Source organism: Phragmites australis, chromosome 10 (assembly GCF_958298935.1).
Source record: "Phragmites australis chromosome 10, lpPhrAust1.1, whole genome shotgun sequence".
Taxonomy (NCBI): domain Eukaryota; kingdom Viridiplantae; phylum Streptophyta; class Magnoliopsida; order Poales; family Poaceae; genus Phragmites; species Phragmites australis.
The window spans coordinates 31,376,144-31,395,145 of NC_084930.1; the positions used below are offsets into that span (position 1 = coordinate 31,376,144).

The following is a 19,002-nucleotide window of genomic DNA, read 5'->3' on the forward strand; positions in this document are numbered from 1 at the left end:
CCGGGAAGAATTACTTGCGCCGCGCAGACTGCGCCGGTGGCGGACGGTGTTCCACGCCCCGTGCGGGGAAACGGACGCGGACCCATACTGGCTACGCGAGCCAGCCGCGGGAGCGGATGGTAACTTAAAACAACTTTAAAAATTTATCTTCTACAATATTATTATAGTATTCTCTTCTATTATTACAGTACTCTTTATTTTTTTATCTCTAGCAGCTACTTTATTTTTTACCTTTTATTACTTTTCTCCCTTTAAACCCACAGTAAATCTCTATAAACAGTATTACAGATGCTACAATATAGCAGTAAATTTGAAGTACCAAATTCTCTCTCCCTAATACTGTAGCGTTTGATACTGTATCTGCTGAAGAGCTTTTTCAGCCATCTAATTGGCAAATTAGAGCGGCATAATGTTTTGTGGGTACTATAGCATTAGAAAATTAAGCTGTTAGAGATGGTCTAATAATCCCTCACGCGACGCAAGAGACACAGGACGGGATAGAAAAGTAATTATAAGATTCTATCTAATTTATCTATCTTGTAATATAATAAATAGGCTAAAAAAGAAAGATAAAATAAATATATATTATTAAAAAGAAAAGTATCTTTTATAGGATAGAGTTTTATAAAATTTATAAAACGATCTCACCCTGAGTTCCGTGCCCCGTCTCGGTTGGCCCGGCGCGGCACGTCGCGAAGGGAGGGCGCGGCCGTTCGGAGCGAGGAGGGCTCACGGGCGGTGGAAACCCGCCGAATGGCCGATGCAGCGCGGGCTGCTCCGGGAGCGATCACTGGGAGCGAATTCCCCACCTCTAGGACTGGAGTTGCAAATATGCCACAGCCTGACAGACAAGGGAAGAATACTTGTGGCCACCAGATCCTCAACGCCTGGAGGCGCACTGTCCTAAGAAAGGTCGGTATCGTGAGGACACTTGCAACCGAATAAGATTCTTTAACTCGAAGATAGCCCCTCCCATAGGTGCAAGATTGAACGTGGATTTCTTGCAACGCATCCAAGATGAACGTGGATGGTTCATCTGCAAAATCGCTATGAACATTGCAATGGTACCACACATTTACATTGAAGGTAAACGGTCTGTATGCACAGTTGCTGGAAGTAGGAAAACACACAATAACCAAGACATTGGATGGTCCATTTGCAAAATCACTGTAAGCATTGAAAGGGTAATTGTATCTGTACTATATATGTCTGCATTTCCTGTCCCTTCCCTCACTCAATTTCTTTCTAGCCACCAATGCCATAAAAGATTTATTGCCTTCATCTGGCACTTACTATTCATATCAAGGATCTCCTTATAATTGAAATACTGGCTTTAGCAGAAGAGAAGCACCTTAACAAAGAATGGATCTCGTTCTTGTTAAACTGACCACATTACACACAAGATAAAAATAACCAAGCCAGGTACGACATTACTGCTGTACAACAAAACAATGGTCTCCTACTGCACTTTACAGACTCGGAAATAAGAATAGTGGAGCCCTAGCCGGCCGTAGAATCTGCTCGGCCAGGGAATACAACAATCTGTTCCTCTGAGGTCCCAACAATGCCATAAGCATAACCACCGCAAAAATACGATTTTATACAATATATATGATCGTATTTACTGAAATAGACAATTATTTTTCTGTATTTACGAATTTAGCACATGTATTCGGCGCACGGTGTTCCGAAAATAAATTTTTGGAGTACGGTGTACCAAAAAAATTATTTTCGGCACACGGTGTGCCGAATACACTGTATTCGGCACACGGTGTGCTAAAAATGACCTGTATTCGGCACACCTTGTGCCGAATACAGGAAAAAGCTTATTTTAGCACACGGTGTGCCGAATACCAACTGTATTCGGCACACCGTGTGTCAAAATACATGTTTTCTTTGTGCCAACTTCGCTCTTCATTTCATGTAATATTTCATGTGATTTGGCTGTGTATTTTATGTAACCAAATTAAAAATTAGTTGCTAATGTAACTGTACATTTCAAAATGCGTGAGTAAAAAAACAGTCTTTAAGGCGGTCGACAGTCTTAACAAGGTATATTCAAACATGCGCAACATTAACCCTTGTATCAGTGATAATCTTAAAATAGCGGTGAAAAGTGATGATGTAGATTAGCGAAATCGTCGAGGCATTGGTGGCATGAAGTCGTCATCGTCATCGTCTGGAGGTATCACGGTTCTAGCACGTGCTCTTGTATTGTTCGTTGAACCTTGTACTGTGTGGCTGGTGGAACGTCGAGGCATAGGTGGCATGAAATTGTCATCGTTGTTGTCGTCCGGAGGTATCACGGTTCGAGCACGTGCTCTTGTATTGTTCGTTGAACCTTCTCCTGTGTGGCTGGTGGAACGCCAAGGCATTGGTGGCATGAAATTGTTGTCGTCGTCGTCGTCTTGAGGTATCACGATTCGAGCACGTGCTCTTGTATTGTTCGTTGAACCTTCTCCTGTGTGGCTGGTGGAACGCCGAGGCATTGGTGGCATGAAATCGTCGTCATCGTCGTCGTCTTGAGGTATCACGGTACTAGCATGTGCGCTTGTAGTGTTAGCTGAACCTTCTCATGTGTGGCTGGTGGAATATCGAGGCATTAGTGGCATGAAATTGTCATCAGCTCTTGTACCCCTTGGGTTCGCTGATCTTCATCATCTTCGACGCGAACTACACAGCACACCCCCGTCGAAGAGCATTTGCATTGCCAAGATGTGTGGGATTTCTTTGTTGATTAACTCTGCGTCTTCTGGGAACGCCTAAAGAAGAAGAGGGGTATTCGAATCAATAGCAATAAGATAACTATGGTGATCAAATAGAAAATGACGAACCTGTATGTGGGATGCATACTGGTCGGGCAACATCGCCATCCTTCATTGCCTCATACAAAAACCCAGTAAAGAAGGATGGTCGGCTAGTTCGCAAACCCTGAGGTATATTCAGCGGCACTCATGTAATAGGGCCCTAAGGTCGTCGGTTGTTACATGTAGAAATGGAACGGTGAACGCAGAACATGGCGATCATGTATTCAATGTAGACACAGCTTGTATTAGGTTGCTCTCTTTGAAGGGATCATCCTTCCCTCCATGCACAACTTGCAAGCAGACAGTTAATGCTATATCATTCGTTGTATATGTCCATGGGAAGCCAGTACTAGAATTTCTCGCCATATAGGTATTGAGATTTCCCTGCAACTTTTTTGCTCTGCACCAAAGCACGAATCGCTGGTTATTTAATAAACATTAAACATGTATGAAATATCAAAAATGATATATACAAATGCTTAATAAGTTACTGATAAATAAGTTATGTGTCCTAATTAGTTGAAAAAGATTATGTAAATTAAATGTAATTACTTGAACACTGAAGTGTATGGCATAGTATAAATGAGTACATAATATAGTAAATACCACTTAGTACAGATGAATACACAAAATAGATGAGTACACAATATATTGCACTAGCTCATTAACGACGCCGACGTCGCAAGCAATCCCCAAGAGTGTAAGCGTCTGAAGGGTGTGTGGCCCTCATCCCAGCGGCCTGAGCTGGCCCCTGCCACATGTGCCTTTGGTCCTCATCTTCGTCGTCATGCTGTGTTCCAACTCCACCGAATGTGTATCCAGAACCGCTAACTCGGCCCTGCATATACCACGCTGTAGGATTGTCATGCGGGAGTGTGCCTGCCGGTAGTACGTGCTTGGTGGGAGTCCAAAATGATGAAGTCTCAGCTTCCTGGTACCAGTGTGAACCCCCTGGTGCATCGGGATATTGGGGGTATTGGCCGCTCAGTAGATCGGTGAAGCTGCTCGCTTGCAATGCAGCAGCCCAGTCAAAATCTTAAGTGCCACTCCAGGTGGGCGTCTGCTGTGTGCAGTAAATGACGTCTTCGTGGTGAGTTGATAATCCTGGTGGAGTTGTCTGCGTAGCCTGAGTAGGTTGTGTAAACGGAGGGAGCTGGGAACCTAGTGTGCACTCCTCGGGAGCAGGAGTCTCGGTCACCTCCTTGGCTCCAGCACAAGAACGTGTCCCATGATGGGCCGCAGACGAAGGGGCCTCCCGTGAATGTGCCTCATGAGCACTGGATGAGCGCCTGCTGTGGGAGGCATGGGACGGGTCCATGGCGGGTACGTCGTAGCCCCTAGAACACGAGGCGCAACCACCTAGTCCACGTATCGTGGACAAAAGGCGAGACCCTCTCGTCCTCATGTAGTCCCGGAGAGGGTGCCGATCCCTTCACGTGGCTGACCCACTAACTTCCCCACATTTATGCTCCGCATGCCTATGCATTTCGTACCCCGCTTCGGTCTGTTGTTGTTGAGGGTTATGTCCGTAATATGGATGAGAAACTAATGAAAATCGTTATAAGTACAACATCACTTACCACCACATGAAGAAGCCAGGCACGATCTTCGGGGAAGGGTCTGGGGGCTGACGGTACGCTGCCGCTGAGTAAGGTGGGACGCGTTCGTGATTGGTACCACGCAAGGTACTCCCAGTACGTGCTATCGTCGTACTGTCCCGCAGGAAAGATGGCATCCACTGGGCCATACTCCATCCACCGAGTTATGTGTTCTACATTAATCTCCGACCAGTCGTGTGTGCCTGTGTTTCCTTGGGCACTCCTCCTGTATGTGACATAAATAGTTAAAATTTCGTAACATAAGAATGATACATACAGTAACACACTTACTCGTGCGCCTGACCAGCATCTCGTGGGGGAGGTACAGGCACAACTGACGATGACCAAACTGCCTCTGCACACGGTCAGGAGAATACACTTCTACATTGTTCATATAAAGCAAAAAACATCTAGTCATCCATAGGTCGGAGTCACGGAAACAAGATGATGTGATGAGGCCGCTAGTCATAATTTCGGCCACTCGTTCCCTACGCCATGGATCTTACTCCACAAGTTCGGCGCTGAGGACGTCAAGGTCACTGATCACTCGGGCGTAGTTTCCATGGTCTTGGTGGTGACTCCATCGCAGCCTGGCATGAAGCTACCGATAACCCATCATTGGCCTCATGTCATCGACCACGCCGTCGGAGATAGGAACTGGATAGTAGGTTTTGCTCACCCACGGTCGACACACCGGGAGATAATCCCAGCTCCAGAGCTGTAAAAGGTGTAGGCAGCCAGAAATAAATCCCATCTTCGTTGACCGTTGGATAGCGACACACAATCCTTTGTATATAGCGGCCAACACAGCAGATCCCCAACTGTAATGTGTCGGCTCGTACGGACATGACGTGAGCTCACGCGCTAACCATACAATATGCGGAGGTACATAATCGTCTGCCATGTTGCAAAACATAATACCTCCAAGCAAGATATAAAAGTACACCTCGTAATGCTGCATAACTGTTGCCTCGTTCGCATCCGGTGGGCAAGGGCTGAACTGTGGTAGGCCATGAATCCATGACATGGAGAGCCCTACATCCTTCATGTCATATTGCACATTAAACCTACAAGATGCAGAGAATCAATGAACCATAAACAACACTGCAACATATGAAATGTTTTATGTAACAAATAATTACCTACCTTAATATAACTCTTCCACTGCTCCTTTGCTGGTCGTGGAAGTACTAACAGGGTGCCCTTTATCGGGAGCCTGGTCAGCATGGCAACGTCCTGTAAAGTAACGGTCATCTCTCCGCAAGGAAAGTGAAACGTGTGCGTCTCCGGACGCCAGCGGTTGACGAGGCCTGTGAACAGTGAGACCTCGATCGGCGGCAGTGGAGTCCTGCCACCACCCTCCATGAGAGCTCCTGCCATCATAAGTGCGAACGGTAGTAGTCCGACCTGTGCGAGGGGCTCGTGGAATCGAGGGTCTAACTCCTTAAGCTTACACACACTCTTGGAACGCAACGGGAGCAACTGCAAAGGTATGCAATATATTTATAGAGTAAGTACCAAGGTATTAGAGCAATTGAAATTCACGTACTATCGATGTACATGTTGCCCTGCGAAAATCATCCTTCCCCTGTGGTTCTCGTCATACCGTAGTTGAAGAAGCTCGGGAAGGTGAACGTGAGCCATGCCAATAATTTCAAGCCTCATGGTTCAATTACAAAACAAAGTAAGACAACAGATATTACAAAATGGGTATAACACCTAATACGTTCATAACAAATTACAATACAATCCATGTTTCCAACAAACTTCATATAACAAACTCACTGGCACCAAAGCTAATACAATCCAGTTCGATCATAGCCTAATAGTTTACCGCCGTGTCGGACAAGTCCTCCTATCATGACCGGATTGCTTGCATATTTTGCACCTACGTAGTCCATCAACAGCATCTGCTGCATCCATGTCACCTTCAAGTCTCGTGGCTCTAGGCTTCCAGGATCCGTGCGTCTGGCCCTGGGATAAGGTACCCACTTAGGCCCCTCGATTGCTTTGTAGCTAGATCCGATGTTAAACGAACACATCTTTGGAAGCCATGTGCTCCTGTGAAATAGGGTGATACGTATTGTGATCCGTCGTTCCCACCTATATCCCTGCAAGCGGCCAAGACATGGGAGCACGGGATATGATGCAGTTTTGGCTTATTGCATGTGCATTTCACCTCGTGAGGACCAATTTGACATTGTTGCACGGTGTCCCCCGCACTGTATCCAGAAGTGTACCGACGATGACATATGACCTCAAATTCATTGTTGGTCTGGTCGTAGATCCTAGTCCGATGAAAGTGTGCCTTACTCCTCCTTCTGGATAAGATTTCCTTCACCTTAGGTGCGAACCGCGTACTGCAGTCCATTGCAACTATACCACGATCTCGAAAGTAGTCAGCTGTCCTATAGAATGTGAGCTCAATTATGGCACACAATGGAAGGCCGCGTACACCCTTTATGACATTGTTGAACGTCTCAGCAATGTTCGTTGTCATGATCGTATACCTATTATAAGATATAACAATTTTAGATACGATATTTTCATAACCAAAAGGAAAATACGATCTTTCAAACGCTATGTTCTCATCTGGAACCGTGAGTATCATGGAATAGGGCCCAACGCTCCGCCGGCTTTCCCTCTATCCACTGGCTAAACGTACCATGTGAACGACTAATGATGGTTTGCCCCCCCACCATTTGCGTCCGCAAATGATCCTCCTGTGCTTCTTGCTCTGCCATCATCTTACGAGTGCTCTCATTTAACTCTCGCCATATCTCGTTGAACTTCGTCTGCTGGTTCTGAAGACATAACCCTTTGAACCTCTTCACAAGACCCTTGTTGTGGTACCTTGAGTAAAGGTTCGCACCTAAGTGTCGCATGCACCACCTTCTCTCCACATCAGGCCAAGCAATGGAGGGGTTTGTGCTGTCATGCAGCACATCCAACGCATGCAAGAGGTCTTTATTGCGGTCTGATATGATGCAGACTCGTTCCCTATTGCCAACGACACGTGTCCTCACCAAGGTGAGGAACCACAACCAACTATCATTGTTCTCATTCTCAACCAATGCATACGCGAGAGGAATGATCTGATTGTTTGCATCCGCCGCCATCGTTGTCATTAGGTTACCATGGTACTTACCGCTAAGAAATGTGGCATCCACACATACCACCGACTTGCAATGTCTGAAAGCTTCGATGCATTGGCCAAAGGACCAGAAAAACCTAATGAGGTATCGATCAATGTTGCTGTCTGACCCATCCTCCAAGCTGATCAGCTCATCCGCCATGGTCCACTGGGTCTCGGGGTTGGTCATGGCAATCTTCTGCAGCAGCCTCGGTGCGTAGTGGTACGAGTCTTCGAAAATTCCAAACAACATCTTCAATGCCTTTTGCTTCGCTCGTCACGCGGTGTGGTAATTGATCAGCATACCCGTCTTAGTCTGCACCTCCCCCATAATGAATTTTGGTGACAAACATATGTTTGTGCCAACAAGGGTGATGAGTAGTTAGGCTATGAACCTCGCATCAACCGCGTGGCTCACATTCCTAACAGCCTCTTCGCTGCATGTATGTGGGGTATATCTACTCAGCACAAAATAGTTCTGGTGCTTTGGCTTATGGGCTCGTACGAAGTAAGGACAAGTCAGATGCTTCGTACACCTGACCTCATATTCCGTATGGTTAGATTGGGCACACTTGTGGTCCCTTCTTGTGATTATAGCATAGTTGCTGATAAAGTGGATGACCTCTTCCCTGTTTCGAAACCGTTGCCCCACCTAGATATCGCTATTCTGATATCCCCAATTAGATAGGGTGTTATACTCAATGATGGTATAATTTAGCAGCCCAGCACCATGAAAGTATTGGATCATCGGCACCGGATCATCGTTGTCAGCACCTTCTTCGTCGCCACTACCACCGGCTTCATCATCCATGCATCGTGCATCTACCTCACCATGTTCCACTTCGGTTCCATCCGTACCCGAAGTGCCCTCCCCGACATTCCCTCCCGCCTCATCATGCATCACATTATGATCTGATCCTTCCACGGTAGGCACCTCTTCACCATGCACCGATCGTGATACTATGTTTACGTACACTCCCATTTCAAAGTTCTTCTCTAATACCTTGCGTGAGTACAAGGCTCATGCGTTGTTCCTTCTCAAATCGAACAACTTATGGACAATGAGCAAGCTGTTTGGTACAGACCGTGGCCTGACACCCTCTAGGACAACATTGTAGGACTGTTGGTTTAGACGCAAAAGGCTCATAACATATGCTTGTAAGCCTTCTAGATCAATTGGTGGCTCAACCGTACTCTCTACGTGCTGGCAGTTCTGAATAGACATGAGTCTCCCATGCAAAACAGCAGGACGTTCTCCATAATAAAAATAGATAGTCATGGCGTCTCTGCTAAACAAACGTAAATAGCCAAATAACTAATTAGATGTATGTTACATACCTACTCTATTTTAGCTAATGTATTAGCACAGAATAAATACTATACTTGCTCTAATTACATTTTCTAATCTAAGTATTACGATTAATGTTACACTATAGTTGCTTCTGTTGCGAGATCATACAATATGCAAATATTGTACCTACTCTATTTTACCAACTTAATATTATTTATCCAATATATTCGAACAGAATAAATACTCTACTCGCTCTAATTACATTTTCTAATCTAAATATTGCGACTACTATTACACTATAGTACCGTCTATTACGAGATCATACAATATGCAAATATTACACCTACTCTATTTTAGCAACTTAATATCTACATGCTATAATTATATTTTCTAATCTAAATATAAGTACATACATAATCTAGGATCCAAATAACTAGCTGATTATGTTATGACATCATAAAATATGCAAATATTATACCTACTATATTTTATCAACTTAATAAATCCTCTAATCCTCTAATTACATCTACACAACTAAATATTACATACATACATAATCTACGTACTTACTACTATGGAGAGATGTCCTGCTGCATCGCAGCTCCTCGTGCTCGACTGCTCGCGCTCACGCTAATTTGCTGCTCTGCTCGCCGTCGTGCTCTGCTCTGCTCGCAGCTGCTGCGTTTGGAGATAGTGGCAGTTGCACTGCCATTTATAGCCTGGCTACCCGCATGCAAACAAACCAGCCAGCAGTAGACAAACCATGCAGGAAGACAAATGAAAAAGCGAAAAGCAAAAGGAAAAGCGAAAAGAAAAAGTAAAGCGCGACACGACGCGACGCAAAAGCGTATTTCGGCGCACGGTGTGCCGAAAATGACTTTTTCGGTACACCGTACTCCGAAAATTCGTTTTCGGAACACCGTGCGCCGAATACATGTGCTAAATTCGTAAATACAAAAAATAGTTATTCATTTCAGTAAATACGATCATGTATATTATACAAAATCATATTTTTACCCATAACCACATGTCTATGTACAGTATGAATAATAAGCTACCCCACAACAGCATACATTTTCTCTTTCTTTTCAGTCACCGAAACCTGTCCCCCTGCTTTATGCTAGTTGTTTCACCATATGCTGGGTGCCCCGATGTTAGCAATTTTTTTTTTTCTGAAATCAACAGTCAGTTACCAGCCAACCTCAAACCAAATGCATGTTTGAAGAAGACCGACGGGCAGCAGGGGTTTGCAACACAAACAACGATCCCGCCATAGCAAATAATGTACCAGTTATTCAGCAATCTCTTACTCGTCATACTCTGCTGAGAAGTCCGGCTCAGAAGGCTTCCTGAACTTAGGCAGTTCCTTGGTGGGGGTTCCCCTCCTAGCCTCGCCCATGATTCTCAATGCAAGATTCCGTTCGGGGGAAGCATCGTCTTCATATGATCTCATGGAGGAGAATGACTCCCTCATGTGCAGGTACTTGGCCATCCTCCTCCTCTTGTAGCGGCGCCAAGCAGCTTGGATGAAACAAGCAGCCCAGGTCTTCCAGTGGTGAGAGTAGTAGCGGAATGTGTGCTGCAACTTCCTGCTGTGGAGCCGCCTGAATTGACTGGCAACAAACCTGAGGTCCTCAGCTCGGAGAGCAAACGCCTCCACTTCAAAAATTGCCTTCACTGTCCGAGTGGATGATGGCAAGTTGACAGTAGGCTTGGGAACAAGAGCCCATTCAAGCAGCTCTTCACCACAGAAATCACCAGGTTTGAGGATGATTGAATTGAAGAACCCCGTCCGGCCACCATCTGTGGTGGAGCTTTCCAACTTCCCACGGATGATAAAAAGCATCTCAATCACGGGGTCGCCTTCACGGACAATATATGTGCCCTCTGTGCTCAAGGAAGATACAAGACGCTCACATATGGCATCCAGAAGTTGACCATCCATCTGGGAGAAAAGTGGGACCTGCAACATTGCAATATAAAAGATTGACAATAATCTGTGATCAAGTTATCCGTAACACCATGAATTCTCCAAAAAAAATAAAGTTTCATGTGTGGCATTGTCACCTCACAAGAGATATGCCAACTAACACTAAGTTGTGTTACTGACCAAAAGACGAGAAGGGAAAAGGTAGATTTGCAAAGGTAGTAAGCTAATTTACCCGACGAACAAGATCCAAGCAAAGGTGACGCTTGATGTCACGGCGAAGATCTGCTGGCAAAGCCTTCAATATAGATTCTTCATCCACACCTTGAGTTGCAAGCCACTTGTAATGAATGAATCTTCTCACCCTTTCCCGTAATTCATGGGGAAGTTGTCGATGTCTCATCCACTCTTCGGTATCTCTCTGCTTTAGCCTCCACTCCTCAACCCTTGCAGTGATAGATTGCAGGTAGGTCTAGCAGATAATAAATTTGATAAGATCAATGTTCCTTGTAAAAGAACTGTTGGCATTACCCCACGAAAACAAAATCTAACTAATGCATAGACATAATAGGATTTGGGAGCTGGTTCGATAAGGTTAACTTTAAGGTTTCAATGTCTCAACTTTAAGACGAGCCAAAACGTTTGCAAATTTAAAACTACTAAGGCACTATCACACATCTGTACAGATACACATGCACAATTTAAGGGGGATATGAACGGAAAAGTATGACCACATCAAGAAAAATAGTCTCAGGTCTTTATAATTGTTAGTAGCAATTCCTTAGTCTGCACGTGCACTAAGCATAGTTAAAAGTACCTGGACATTTCCAATCAAATGCGCAAACAAGACGAGACCAAGCACCGCCAACAATATAGCATACAGTGTCTCACCAAGATAGGTACTCACACTTAATGTCTGGCCATAACAACTGTTCAAAAAAATGGAGTATCACAGAGCATGTTAGAAATGTAAAATAATCATCAAACTAATTATTATTGTTCTTGTTGTATCTTCGGTTTTTCTTCCCAGACATAACCCAAGCTACCATTGCATCTTGGCGCTTACTGTAGATCTGCTTCTGATGTCTCTAAATTTTCGCTTTAACAGAGAATACTAATATAATTACCATTCAAACTCTCAAATAGTCAATTAACAGTATTTTTTCCTTTGCGGCACAATTAACAGTCGTAAGAGAACAAGTGTTCAGGTAAAGTCATACCTTAGATTCTGCAAGCCCCACCAGAGGCAATAGAAGTACTTCCTCAGGAAGCTCTGACTAGGAGTTTTGTTAGATAACAATGGCTGGAACATACCGTAGTCAAAACTGATATTGTTACTACTAGCATTACAGCTAGTAAAGACTCCAGTCGTGCTTGCCCAATTCGGATCTGGTTTTACGCCACAATCAAGATACCAAGTGTGGCAATCAGTTTCATTCATGCAATATCTTTTCCAACATGCGGTCTGGCGTTCAAAGGATAGCAGGTACCATAGTGCTCCTAAAACCTGGAAGAAGAGAACTGCATCTTGAGAAGTTCCACTATATGATGGCAAGACAGAAAAAAATGGTAGCGCAATCTAAAAGTGATATGCCAAATTTCAAGATATGAAATGGAGAAAAACTGCAAGTATGACTCATATAAGTATCATACATGGCTAGCAATCATGTACAACAGCAGATTGTATGCAGCTCCTTGCCAAGCAGTCTTCGCAAAAACTCCAGTAACTTTGACTATTTTATTATTCAATGAAAACATGAGATATAATCTTAGAATATACTGGAAAAGTGCAACCAGAAGCAGTAAGTCATTGTCATGCTCAGATGAAGAATATTTGATGGCTGGTATCACAGACCAAATAATGATCTGCAGGATAAGAAGAAAAAAATATGCATCAGATAGGCAGATAACAGCCACAACTCGAACATCAGATATCAGATAGCTTCAGCATCTACAAGCTCTAAAGTATAGGATGTAATCTTTTAGGGTAAGAAGTTGAGAGCCTCTGCTTACATGTTTGAGAAAAAAGAACGGTTTTTTTCCTAATAGAACAGTTTGAGAACCTTTGCCACACAATGAATGAGAACTAGTGGATATATATATATATACTGCAAATCTATTCTGCACCTAGGTCGTGTCCATCCACAACGCACACTCATTGTCACCCCCACCGCCTGCGCCATAAGAGAGGTGCCGCCCGTCGCTGCCAGCCTGCTCAAAGCTGAGCACCGACGAGCTGGAGCTGGCGCACGAGCCGCCGGAAGCGCCGTAGCCGGCCCAGCCGTAGTAGTCGGCCAAGCCACACCAACCCTTCTAGTTGTCGTAGAAGGCGAGCTACAGGGGTAGGGCACCGCCGACGTCATAAATGGCGCGCTTGCTGCTTGCCGGATGAGCCATCTAATCACTCGACTGCTTGATTACCTAGTTGCTAGCTTTCATTGTGTCACTGTCTACGTACTTTGAAGTAGTGAGTTGATGTTTGTGAACAAGTTACAATCTCATGACAAAGAAGTACATAATTACGACCAGAGAAGGTACCAAGTTATAACTAGAAAAGGTACCGAGTTATAACCAGAGAAGGTACCGAGTTATGACCATATATATTTGTAGTAACTGACATATCTTATGGATCGCAACTATACTACTAAAAGTATCATAACTGGAGGTGCACAGAGGTGAACAAGTTACGATCACATAACAAAAAAGTACATAATTACGACTAGAGAAAGTTACCGAGTTGCAACCATACATATTTATAGTAACTGACCTATCTTGTAAATCGCAACTATACTACTTTTGAGATCGCAACTAAGGATATACGCAGAGATGAACAAGTTAGGATCACATGACAAAAAGTACATAAATACGACTAGAGAATGTTACCGAGTTGCAACCATATATATTTGATCGTCCAACATCTGACGTAATAGTCTCATATGATCGTAATTGGAGGTATGTGCAGAGGCGAACAAGTTACGATCATATAACAAAAAAACAGTATAGTTGCGACCATACATGTAGTAGCTGACCTATCTTGTGGATCGCAATTATACTGCTTTTGAAGTCGTAACTGGGGAGTGGTGTAATAGTGAACTATAGTGCGCATAGGCACATAATATATATATATATATATATATATATATATATATATATATATAGGAAAACTAGTATGTACTCCTGGGTGTATGTACTCCTGGGTGTATGTACTCCCACCTCTCATATACCACTTTTACACGTGTGTTATACTTCTTTATCACTTTAAATATACTTCATTAGTAATTATAAGATACTACAATGCAAATCCCACGAAATTTTTTATGAAATTCCATGATTTTTTATCATAATTTGCGTATATACTTCTTTTATGTATAAAAAAGAGTATATAGCAAAAATGAAAGGCTAACATTGAATTTTTTTCATACAACTCATATTGGAGTATCTTAGAATTAGTATTAGAGTATACTAAAAATGATAAAAGAGTATAAAGTGTTTGTTTAGGTGGTATATTGCATGTGGGAGTACATACTCCTAGGAGTATAGAATAGGTGTTATATATTGCTTTTTGGTAATTCAAAGGCAGCTAATTGGATGGAAAAAAAAAGGAAATATAAATACAACATACTCTCAACAGATTGCAGCATTCAGTTCTGAAAAGGAGCCAAATTACCTGTGGTAAAGGCAAAGAAGCCACTAGATCAACCGCAAAGTCAGATCTCAAATACTGCTTTGCTATTTCCTTAGAATCTGTGACGAGATCTCCTCGACCAAAAACCCCTAATGTTGAGTTTGGGTTAATATATGCAGTCCTGAACTTTATCATAATTTGGATGACATAAAAGATGTCGGCAATTGATCGGAAGACAGTAACGATAATGGCTAGGTGTCTATCCTTCCCAATACAAGTTGTTGGGCCATAAACGATTTTAGGCACATAGAAGTACAGAGGGTCCATGAATAGAGCAATGAAGCATGATACACCGAAGACATAGGTCCATGTCAAGATGAAACCACTTGACGGGTCAATAATCTTCTTGTACCAAAACTCATGCCCTGACACGAAAATTCTGTTTTCCCCTGGACTCCCCAAGCCAAACTTACTAGCAGCTAGCCCCGCCTGCTTCTGGTGAATGGGTATAGTTGGCCTTGCCCTCTCATCATGGAATCTGAAAATGAAAGCAGCATTAGAATCACCCTAAAAAGTAGCACTAAATATAGCATATTGTACGATTCGTCTCATCAGTCATCAGTTCATCACCCACCCGAATAACCAGGAATGTTATGCCTTTCCTGTTCCATTAATCCATTTATCACCAATTCTCTATCTTATTCCACTCACCAAAAGTTTTCTTCTTCTTTTTTGAGGGAAACTACTCACCAAAAGTACTATCAAAATCAGGATATGAATAAACGTAGCCACATGATTACTCTTAGAGCCAAACAAATTATGCTAACTTCTCATGTCAAGTAGATTACCATATACAAGAAACTGAAACCAAACGCTCAGTTCCAAGCTTCACACGTCACGACCTACAAACCAGTTAAAGAACACGGCAGCAACCAACCCATTCCAAGAGTTTTTGTTCCCCAATCCCATCCGAACCAAGAAAAGTCGCCGGAAAATTGTTCCCCTCATGCTTTCGATCGCCTCCACGCCACCAACCACCCCCCAAGTCCCCAAAATATCTCCAAGTCCAAGCCCACGAGCAAAGATAACAAAAAGCAAACTAGCACCCAGTTCTTGCTTAGCGCTCACCTCACGGTCCTCTGCCTGACGAGCGCCACCTCGTCCTCCACCCTCCTCGACCCGAAGAACATAGGGGCGGTCTACGTCCGCTACACGGACCAGCGCCAGCAGCTCGCCCAAGAACCCGCCGACCAGCCGCCTCGCTCCCCAACCCACCCGCCGCCGGAGCAGCCAGAGGCGAGCCTTGTGCGGAGGCGGAGGCGGAGGCGCGCCGGGAGAGCTCCGACGCTGGGAATCGCGCGGACTTCGAGGAAGGAGGAAAAGGGGAAGCGACCGGGAATGGAACTCGAAAGTGGGAACTACCGGGGGTAGAAGACGATGGGAGACCGTGCGCGGCTCCGTTTGAGCTTGACCGCCTGAATGTATAGTCTGAAACAGTCATGGGTTTCCCGGGGTAAATATGTAAATTTTACTGTTGACTTGCTGTCACGCTGCTGCTAAAATTACCCGGAGCCAAAGTGAATTACTACTCCCACCAAAATTTAGGTGTGTTTTGGCAGAGCTCAAATAAAATTAATTAGAGTTATATTAAATAATAGTTTATAATTTTTAGTTTTTAAGTAATTCTGTAAGAATAATTATATGAAATGAACTAGATGTTAAAAATAAAAAAAATCAATTTCTCATGATTCACTTCTGTATAGAATCATCTTCTCCATAGAATTTTATTTAGATAATCATTGTCAGCTATATAATTATTTTTCCTAAAGAATTTACTTTCAAAAAATTTAGATTAGAACAAACTCTACTAAACAAGTCATTATTTGGTATTTGTTATATGTACAACATTTTACATACATTTCATACGTAACTCCGAGAAATCGAATGATTGAAAGCACTCGGACGATAACACGCATATGACCCGGAAGGTTTAAACGTAGTACAAGAGTTGCACGTCAACAGTCCTAGTGAAGTGTCTTTTTTTTTCACTTTTTTTAATGCTGAAAAGGTTTTTTTTGCCTATCCTAGGACGGTTTCTCTTCTCTAAGGCTCCTTCGTTGAATTTGTCGTGGTAAGAGGTGTCTATTTGGTGTACATGGTATAGTCAATTGTTTCGAGAACATTATTCGTCGCATATATTCTGCAGGTCTCAATTTTGTTGCACATATTTATTACTATTGTGTAACTAAGTTGTTTTTTTTGTGAGATCTATTTTTACGGTCTTTAAGTAGGGTCGAACAAGGTCGCTCTACGCGCGTCCGTTTCATACATAATTGTGCGAGCTCTCGAACTCGAACACAGGCTGGCTCGAGCGTTGGTGCCGTGCGAGCGTCGTCCTTATTAACCGAGCTAGCGTCCCCGATGTGCAACTAACTTGACAAATCGTGATTTTTTTAAGACTAAGTTGTTGTTGCACATGTAACATTCATTTAAATAGTCCTCTAGGTAGACTGTCAACTAACATGCATGAACATCACGTATCCAAAAAAAAGGTATGCTAGTCCTCTAGTTGAAGTTATATTTATTGAAGAAAAAAAAGTATCTAGTTAATTATATCTGTCTAGATAAATTGAGTTGAATTTTTATTTTATTGATTGAATCTAAAACTATATAAGTAGATATAATAGTTGAGATTTTGATTGGTTATTCGTATAATAATAATTTTATAAAACTAATAGATGAGTCCATCTTATAAGCCGATACAAAATTATATCTAAAACACTATATACTAATAATTAAATATATTTTCTCTAAAATTATATTCAGACAACCTTTCACGAACGTTGGCACGCCGCTGAACCACTAGTGCGGCGAAGGCGGACGGGGCAGCGAGCGATAGACGGGCAGCGCCGGCGCTGGACACATCCGGCGTGTGACGGCAACGATTTCTGTGCCAGAAGCGAGAGAGCGCACGCGACCAATCGCCGCCCGGTTCGTGGATGCGGCCGGGGGGCGAGGGGCTCGCGAGAGGCGTGGCCCGCGTCACCACGTGGTCCCGCCCGCGCCATCTGCTTCCTGCGGATGTGACGTGATGTGCTGGCTTGGCCAGTTTTTTTTATTTTTTGAAGTGCTGGCTTGGGCAGTTGGCTTTGGCCTGGCCTCATCTGCATCCCCAACCCTCAGCTGCCATCGCTGCGTCTGCTCGCTCCACACCTAACCCACCAATGCCCGGACCGGTCCTGCGATCGCTGATCACACTTCCTTTGGTTTTCAGCTCCTCGGACCGTGATCGTCCCGGCGTCATCGTGTGCCGGAACGTCACAAAGTCCGGAGAGGCCTGCTCTGAATTACCTATCGACTTTTTCACAAGCCACGTTTCGTGCATTGGCTGGAGAGAACAGAGCTCGAGCCAAGTTTACAACACTGGGTTTGCCCAGCAAGAGACGTCTAATTCAGCATGCCAACGAGGCAACGACTTTCTTTTAGGCGTCTGAGATGGTACGGCAGCACGCTAACATAGCATGTTGGACGTCGTGGGCTGGTAGAGATACACCACAGTAGAATGAGCATCAACGGCAATGACAAGCAATCAACAAAATCTGATCACAAACATAGAAGCGCAGACAGATTAACTATCTTCTGCAAACGAGATGCCAATATTCATTCATCAGATGGTTACCCTCATGTGTCACATAACATCTGACAATCTACCATCAGATATCCAACAGGACTAACAGGTCCACAAATATATCAAAATGCTAAAGGACTACACACGTGCATAACTACAGAACTAACAGGAGGATTTGGCTTCAGCGCAGGCTCTATGAGGCTCATAGTATGAGCAACAATGAGGATGATGAAGTGAAAGAAGCAGAAGGCGAGGAAGACTTCCTTTGTTCGAAGGCAACATGCGGTGGCAAGCGGCTAGCTCAAAAATAGCAGTCTAAACAGGCTTGCACATCTTCCTGAAATCAGCTTGGTCAATTCTCTTTCTAGTGCTCACTTACCTGGGTTCCCGGGCATTGGTCAATTCTCTTTCTGGCGCTCACTTACCTGGGTTCCCAAACATAGAAGCATGGTGCGCAGGTGAGACCCAACTAAATACTGCAGCTCAAAATTTTATTATTATATTTTTAAATCAAAAATTATAAATATATATTTGATTTAAAAAATTACAAATTTAGACTCCTATCACCTATTAATAAGGCGACCTATTTTAAATAATTACACTCTAATACTTTTAAAATTCAAAATACTGCTTGTTAAGCGATAGAAGTCTGAATCTGCAATTTTACAAAAACATATATATATATATATATAATTTTTTATTTAAAAACAATAAAAAATCATCTGCTACTACTTGCTAGGCCCAGTTTCCAGTTGAGTGGCAATAATTTGCGTAGGCGTTGTTTTAGGGCCCCCAGCCTTTTGCCAGGGACCGAAGCCCACAGGGCATGCTCCCCTAGGCCGAATCAACCGTGCATTTGGTTGGCCTATTTACCGGGATTTCACGGCCCGATCACGTGGTTTTGACAGGGAAAAAGACACGCCTCGGCAGATTTTTTTTATTTTTACATTTTCTAATTTAAAAAATTAAATAAATAGACTCCGGATGAAAAAA

The 19,002-nt window shown here is 43.5% G+C and overlaps 1 protein-coding gene across 1 annotated transcript; it reads right to left on the reverse strand.

The window, feature by feature from the left end:
* Positions 1 to 9,827: 9,827 nt before the first annotated feature.
* Positions 9,828 to 15,845, reverse strand: LOC133930719 (cyclic nucleotide-gated ion channel 17-like). Its single transcript, XM_062377436.1, has 7 exons — positions 15,510 to 15,845; positions 14,424 to 14,919; positions 12,410 to 12,622; positions 11,977 to 12,263; positions 11,574 to 11,685; positions 10,992 to 11,228; positions 9,828 to 10,792 (listed from the first exon to the last, which is right to left on the reverse strand). The coding sequence occupies exons 1-7, from the start codon at positions 15,569 to 15,571 to the stop codon at positions 10,136 to 10,138; spliced, it is 2,064 nt and encodes a 687-aa protein (XP_062233420.1). The 5' UTR covers positions 15,572 to 15,845; the 3' UTR covers positions 9,828 to 10,135.
* Between the last annotated feature and the right edge of the window lie 3,157 nt (positions 15,846 to 19,002).